This window comes from Vidua chalybeata, chromosome 2 (assembly GCF_026979565.1).
Source record: "Vidua chalybeata isolate OUT-0048 chromosome 2, bVidCha1 merged haplotype, whole genome shotgun sequence".
Classification (NCBI taxonomy): Eukaryota; Metazoa; Chordata; class Aves; order Passeriformes; family Viduidae; genus Vidua; species Vidua chalybeata.
Genome location: NC_071531.1, coordinates 13,528,515 through 13,535,761, shown reverse-complemented (window position 1 = coordinate 13,535,761; position 7,247 = coordinate 13,528,515). Strand labels below are relative to the sequence as shown.

The 7,247-nt window shown below is 43.7% G+C and overlaps 1 protein-coding gene and 1 long non-coding RNA gene across 4 annotated transcripts; one reads left to right on the top strand and one right to left on the bottom strand.

The window, feature by feature from the left end:
- Positions 1–870: 870 nt before the first annotated feature.
- Positions 871–4,012, bottom strand: LOC128784540 (uncharacterized). Of its 2 annotated transcripts, none has more exons than XR_008429520.1 (2): positions 3,433–4,012; positions 871–1,948 (listed from the first exon to the last, which is right to left on the bottom strand). It is a non-coding gene; the product is annotated as an uncharacterized LOC128784540 (long non-coding RNA). The 2 variants fall into 2 exon arrangements; XR_008429519.1 differs by having other exon boundaries at positions 3,641–4,012.
- A 182-nt stretch (positions 4,013–4,194) lies between these two features.
- Positions 4,195–6,911, top strand: SAT1 (spermidine/spermine N1-acetyltransferase 1). Of its 2 annotated transcripts, XM_053936243.1 has the most exons (6): positions 4,196–4,474; positions 4,585–4,636; positions 4,721–4,804; positions 5,968–6,069; positions 6,155–6,195; positions 6,399–6,911. In XM_053936243.1, exons 1-6 carry the CDS (start codon positions 4,409–4,411, stop codon positions 6,567–6,569), a joined length of 516 nt encoding a protein of 171 aa, XP_053792218.1. In that variant the 5' UTR covers positions 4,196–4,408; the 3' UTR covers positions 6,570–6,911. The 2 variants fall into 2 exon arrangements, with proteins under 2 accessions (XP_053792217.1, XP_053792218.1); XM_053936242.1 differs by having other exon boundaries at positions 4,195–4,474; positions 4,585–4,804.
- Positions 6,912–7,247: the final 336 nt, after the last annotated feature.

The window sequence follows — 7,247 nt, the reverse complement described above, 5'->3', positions numbered from 1 at the left end:
AGGGCGCTATTGCAAAGCTTCTCGCTCATCTGGTCATGGGAAAAAATGTGGAAACTTGGTATGCATGTGTGCTGAAAGTTCAAAAATCAAGGTGCCATGAAAAGAATCACCTCTAGGCAGTGCAGAAGACTGTGCCAAAGACAAACTGTGACTGTGACACATAATAAAAACACCTACTCATTGTGCAAACCCCCCTTAGTTATAAGGAAATACTTTGATTTCATAGGTTTCTTTTTAAAGTCTGAGATATTTCCCTGATTTAAGTACACTGCAGGATCAGAGCCAATTCTACTGTATCCAGATACAATACTTCTATTGTATCCAAAACTGAGGCCTGTCTGGATTCTTTCCCAACATTTATTTCTATAACTTTTATACCCCAAATCATTTGCACACATGATATACATGATTTTTGGATTCAGGCAGATAATTAGTTATGTCTAAATCCCAAATTCATTAAACTGCATAATTACAAATGGCAAATAAGATGTATTAGCCTGCAGGAATAGGGTTCTAATGATCTAAAATATGTTTTCAAAGATAATAAGATGCATATTGCCAGCATACAGAAATTCATGTAGCTTATCACATGAAACTGTTAATTTTGCATTTGCCCTGAATTCTGAGCATTGCTCCTGCAGTATTTATTTAGTATTTGGACTATTCTGACAGAGATTAATATTTTTTCTATGTACAGCCTAGTGCTGATAAACTGTAATTTTAAGTGGCTTGAATAAAACATCAGAAGCAACTGTGAACTCATAAATATCAACGCAAGGTTTAAGGATTAGGAAGAAAACATTCAGTTGAAAACAAAAAGACAATCCCAAATGTCCAAAATCATGAAAAATTACAGGTCAACACTGAATATTAATTGCATTTTCTGTATTTTGCTCCAGAGATTTGACAGGACATACACCTTGGATTGAAATACTTGGAAATATTTATTAGTACAATAAAAAAGTCCTTAACTCACTACATTTTAATGTGGAATAAGGATTTTTTTTCTCCTTCTCCTCTTATTTATTACAAACAGAGAACCTCTTAGGCATGAAAGAGTCATTCATACAGGAATGCAAGGAATCTTCCTAGCAAAGAAGGAAATCAAAAATTAAAACAGGGGAAGAGAGTTTGATTAGTTGAACAGTAAAGAAAGAAAGTTGGTGGCCTCTTTGAGCCTTTCTGTCCACCCTCCAAGCAAAGAGAAAATTAGAAAATTTAGATGCAAATAAAAACATGCTTTTGATACAAGTGCAGATGGGGTCCCATAACTCTCTGAATAAATTGTTCAGTTGCATCGCCGTGAAAGGATCTGGGGGAACTGGCTTGGCTATTTCCTGTATCTTCAGACTAGAAAAGACCTCCATCTCTGGGCAGGATGTGGGGAAAACTTGCCTCAATCACTACATGCACTTATTAACACATGCTTTTATTAACAGCTGTTTATAAAAGCTCCTGTTGCATGCTAAAAAAGAAAGTGTCACTTGCTACTTTGCACAAATTTTTCTGTTTCTCTTATGAATAATATTTAGGGGAAGATACAGTAAGAATAGGAATTATGCACATTTGAAATAGTTCTAAGCATTTTACCTTCTCAAACTCCAAAGTCCAACCCTCTTGGAAATGTAGATGGATTCACAATCAGCAGGTTCCACATGGAAGCTGCTGGCTGGTACAGAAGAGCTAATCCAGACTTCGGTGCATATTTCATTATAACTGATTGTTTCAACATTGGTTTGCCTTAAACTCGTTTGCTAGCCACCTGCCAGCACACATATTTAAACAATTTTTAAAAATGTTGATCCTTTTCAGGAGACTTGCCATTACTCATTCCGTGGAGAGAAGGGCAGATCAACAGGCTGTGACCACTGAAGGATAAAATCCAAGCCCTGTGCGGGTCATTAAAGATTTCATCATTGGCCTCAGCTATGTCAAGATGACATGAAACCTGCTCAAAGACAAACAGACCAGAGACAAAAGGAAGAAGCTGTAAAACACATGCCAAATCAGTCTGATTAATTCACAAACTGAGTTCTTTTGGAACCTTTTTGTAAAATATTCTTAGCATTCTTATTAAACTTATCTATTCTAGAAAAATACCCCTAATAATACATAACTAAGTAATTATACTATAGTCTCTGAGATCTAGATATCTTAGCTATTTTTAATTTTCCTTTTTTTTTTTACTAAATTCTCTGCATTTCCTATTGTTTCATGAAACTTTTTTTGACACATCATGATATTTTTAAAATATTTTTCTTTCTGCCTTGTGAATTTGAAAGCTAAATCAAATGAACTGTATTATTTAAAGCAACACAATATCAGCATATTTCTGAGCAAATTAAAGCAGGACTTTCAAAAACAGTCAAGGGAGAAAATGTTTGGGTCTTTTTTTGCTGAGACTTCAACTTCTAAATCATGTGACTTTTCTGACTTGAGAAGAAAGAAACCAGGCACTTTGTGTTTTTACACAGCAGTAGGTTTCCTGATAGTGTGACTTCCTCTTTGTCAAGAAATGCAAAACAAAGAGAGTTGAGACAACACAAAGGCTTTTGTCTTTCACAGAGACAGTATTTCCCACTTCTGATCCCAGTCTAATCATTTCTAGGGAATGAAAATATCTGTATTCATTAAAGGTATGTTGTTAAGTATAGTCTGTTCCTTGGTAGTTTATTCAGATTCAGTCTCCCTACTAAATACCCTGTCCTGAGGGATTTTCAGACTCACAACCCATGAAATAAATTTTAACTTTTCTACTACTAGTCACTGGCAGTTGCTTAGTGATATGAAAATTATTCTGTTCTTTGGGCATCTCTATTCTTGCTCCAGTAGAGGGTAAAGTGAGCCAGTTAGGGTGTTTGCATAAATCCTAAATTACTCTCCCAGGCCTTCAGGCACTTTCCACTGTGTGCTAACACCAGCCACCCGAACACACGCTTTATACACACTTCTTTATACAATCCTCTTGCAGTATCATGTTCCATGCTGGTCCTTCTGTCTAAATGTAGGCCAACCTCGTAGCTTGTTGGATACATGAAAAAATGGGGGTGTGTTGTGAGAGTCAGCAGCATGGCTTAGCGTCTTCCCATACCCCAAATCACTCTTAAAACAAATCAAATAACCCTAAATGATAAGATAAAGAGCCCCTTTACAATATCTAAGAATGTACATGACAGTGGCACAGCTAATAGAAGACGGTGAAAAGAAAACCACACATATGGCAAAGAGTTGCACTTCTCTGTGTGGCCCAGCTGTAGGTCCATGGACCACATGGTCATCGAGATCGTGATCCAGCTCATTCCTCAGCATACAGCAGTATCTCTAGGTAATATCCAGAGGAAGCACAGGGCTGAGGATAATTCCTCCATCCTTTCATACTACAAAGTCATGTTGTCGCATCTACTCAGATGGAATTTTCCTCATCACACCCACCTCTCTCCTCAGTGACATCCATACCTCCATCGGGATGGCGTTGGAGCCTCCCTTACGGCAGACTACTGGCAAATCCCCCTGCTTTAACCTCACTCCGTGCTTCTCCCAGCACAACCCCTTCCCCTCCAGTCAGGCGGGTTACGGTGCGTGTGCCAGCCTGGGAAACGTGCGTGTGCCAACCCCAAGGTTAAACTTCAGTGGTTTGAACCTTTCTCCGTAGGGACGCTCCTGCCCGGGATTGTGCTAGACACGCTCCCCCGCACCCGGATCACTGCTGCGCGTTTCCCGCAAACACCGGGGCTCTTTTTCACTCTCTCCTCACAGCGGTGCACGAATTGCCCCGAGCGCCGCCCCGCGCTCTGCGGCCAGGGCGGCGCCACGGCTCACACGGCGCCCGCGCAGGGAGAGCCCCGAGCTGAGGGCAATGTCGGGCTCGGTTTTCGGGGTCCCGCAGGAGCTGGGGCCGGGAGAAGCAGGGCCGGCGGTGCGGGAGCAGCAGGGCGGGCGCTGCCGCGAGTCCCTGAGGGCCGGTCCCGCCGCCCAGGGAGAGCCGCGGGGTCTCTCCCTGCAGCGCCGCCCGGCCCCGCCAGGGGGCGCCGCGCGCGGCAGGGGAGGGCGAGTCACGAGACAGCCGCAGCTGTTGCTGGCAGGCCCGGGCAGCATTCCGGAGAGGGGCGCGGCCATTGGCTGAGGGCGAGCACTGCCGGCGCTCCTATTGGCTGATGGTCGGGGAAGGCGGGGCGAGGACGTCTTTAAATAAGGCGGCCGAGGCCACGGGCTGTATTCTCTGAGCCGGGGAAGCCGCGGTAGCGAGCCGACAGCGCCAGCAGCCAAACGCCGCCGGGACATGCTCGCAGCCTGACTGACCGCAGGTGGCCGCCGCGCCCGGGACACGAATGAAGAAACAGCTGCTCCTCCTGTTCACACACCGGGGACTCGTCAGCCGAGGGGGCCGCAGGGGGAAGCGTCGCCGAAAATGGCCTCGTTCAGCATCCGCGCCGCGCGTCCCGAGGACTGTCCCGACCTGCTGCGACTGATCAAGGTGCGGGCGGGATGCGGGGGGGCAGCGCTGCCCGGTGCCGGAGCAAAACAAACTGTTGCGCAAGGGATGGGGGGCGGGGAGAGGTCGCTCACAACCTCCTTCTCTTCCAGGAACTGGCGAAATACGAGGACATGGAGGACCAGGTGGTGCTAACTGAGAAAGGTACGGAGGCTGCACGAGGTCACCCGGTTGGCAGCCGAGTGACAGTGCCTGTGACTCAGGTGCGTGTGTTTTCTGCTTTTCTAGAGCTGCTTGAGGATGGTTTTGGCGAGCACCCTTTCTACCACTGTCTGGTTGCAGAAGTGCCAAAAGACCAGTGGTCGTCTGAAGGTGAGGCTTCCTGATACTTACTTTTGGACGTTAAATACAGAGAAGCATCATTTGCTTAATATTAGTGATTGTAGATGAGGTTCTGCCAGTGGACTGGGGTAGGAGGACTAGGTTAACTGGTAAAATTCAATCATGTATAGTGATACTCTGCTGAAGTGGTTGCTAATCCTGAAAACATGGGAGGTCAGGTATAACATAATGTGCTTGACTCCAATTATTAAATGGCTTTTCTTGTTTGACCCTGACTTACCTTTATGTAATTCTGTTGAATCACATTTTTTTCTTTAATTTGTCCCCAATCTTCAGGTTACAGTCTCTAGCTTCGCCATGTACATGGCCCTTCTGTGTACATGGATGGGCGGGGAGGTAACTAAAAGATCCGTTACACAATAAAGTAGATGATCATAATATGAGGTAAGGCCTACAGGGACAAGTGCTACTCCCAAACCTTTACCAAAGACACAGTAGATGGCAGAAACCTGTTTGCACGCTTCTCTTACAGTATGTGCAGAGTGTTACGGTAGATGTAGTTAAAATACTCAGGGCTTATGTTTGAGTGGGCTGTTGGAAGAGTTGGTTTCTCATCTCTCTTGAGCCACAGAGTTGCAATTGAAGCTGCAGCTTTACTTATCTTGACTTCCTGGTGCTGAAGGAAAAGAAAACAGTGTGATGCTCAGTGGAAGTGCTTGAAATGCTGCTGTAAAGGTGGCCTGTAAATAGGCCTTCTGGCACAATAGTTACTGAGAAATATACATGCAAAGATGAGTGTTTTCCAGAGTTTGACAGACGATTCCTAAGGAAGCAGAGCTAATTATCTAGATTGTGAGCTGTTGTGTAAAATACTTGTCTTCCAGACTGGAAATTAATCAGTAGGGTGTGCATTATTTTGTAGAAAAAGGCCATGTTTGCACTTACTATGACAGTGCTTTTGAGGATTTCAGGGTATGGACAGAGCAATTTTTTATTTTTTTAATTAAGCTGATACAAATTTGTCAGAACTTGTGTTTTCAATTGTGTGCTTATTTGCAAACTTAATTTTTAATTGTATCCTAGTTTCAAATGTCTGCATGTCCCAGAAAATCTGTATGTTTAAACATGCATGTAAAACTTAGTATTTTTACCTTGTAAACTCTGACTAGCTGAAGTTACACCCTTTGTTTCAGAAACATGCATTGTGGGCTTTGCCATGTATTACTTCACTTATGATCCATGGATTGGAAAACTGCTGTACCTTGAAGATTTTTATGTGATGGCTGAGTACAGAGGTACCTATTGCAGAATTAGATGAGTTAATACCCATAGGGCTTCTGTAGATTTAAAACTTAAGCTTCTTGTTTTTTGGTTTTTTAGGACTTGGTATTGGGTCAGAAATTCTGAAGAACTTGAGCCAGGTATGTCTAAGTGATAAGTCTAAACAAGAATTAGAGGAGGTGGCTGGACTCTAGACAGCTTAAAACATTGCCTAGAGTCTGGTAAGCTGAGAAGTGCTGCAGTGGCTCCTGGAATGAACTCAATGATTTGTGGTGGTGTGCAGTTGCTGAGTAATCTGGCTGGTTGTCACTGGGGCTGTGACCGTGTGGCATTGGCTTTGCAGGTGGCTGTGAAGTGCCGCTGCAGCAGCATGCACTTCCTCGTTGCGGAGTGGAATGAACCTTCCATCAGGTTCTACAAGAGAAGGGGTGCCTCAGATCTGTCCACTGAGGAGGGCTGGAGGCTTTTCAAGATTGACAAGAAGTATCTCTTGAAGATGGCAGCAGAAGAGTGAGAGATTATTCCAGCAAAAAAAAAGTTTTCTGAGAATATATGTGCTCTCTGAATAAACTTCTTGCTTTCTGTGTATGTACAGTTTGTAGTGGAATAAAGTAGTGTGGATGCTAATAATGGCAGTGCAGGTGTGGTTATAGAGTAATGGTACTGTGATCTGGAGCTGAGGCATCTGTGAAGTTCAGTATGTGCTTGTGTGCATCCTTTACCAGTGTGGGCTTGTAATCCCTGTATATGGAGACTTCATTCTTGTAAGTGTCATTCAACTGTGTACAGTGTACACACTGGTAGGGTTTGTTTTAATTATTGCCTTTTATAAAAATAAAATAGTGTTTTCACTTCATGGCTAGTAGTTTTGACTTCATTTCTCACATAAAGTTTTCTGTCAAATAACATGCAGATTAATAAGACTGGTTTGACATCAGTCTTCTCACAAGTTAAATGATTTACTATGGTCTCCCAGGGGCATAAAAAGGCACTTGGTACCTGTGGGACCTGGTGGCAAGGTTCTGAGCACCTGACTGTTTGAAAGAGTTTGAGATCAACTCTTGGTGGCACAGGGCATCCTGCCTTGTGACCTATATTTTTAGGTATGGTTGGAATCCCTATATTAGGTTGCTGCTCTCTGGACAGCTGTCCCAGAAAGTCCAGAGCTTGGAACTTCCACTTGCCTGCAGAG

Excerpts from the sequence above, each read along its gene's own strand:
- SAT1 (XM_053936242.1), top strand. The coding sequence starts at position 4,409 with ATGGCCTCGTTCAGCATCCGCGCCGCGCGTCCCGAGGACTGTCCCGAC. Across the intron at positions 4,475-4,584 it reads ACCTGCTGCGACTGATCAAG|GAACTGGCGAAATACGAGGA; the intron begins GTGCGGGCGGGA and ends CTTCTCTTCCAG. Across the intron at positions 4,805-5,967 it reads AGACCAGTGGTCGTCTGAAG|AAACATGCATTGTGGGCTTT; the intron begins GTGAGGCTTCCT and ends CCTTTGTTTCAG.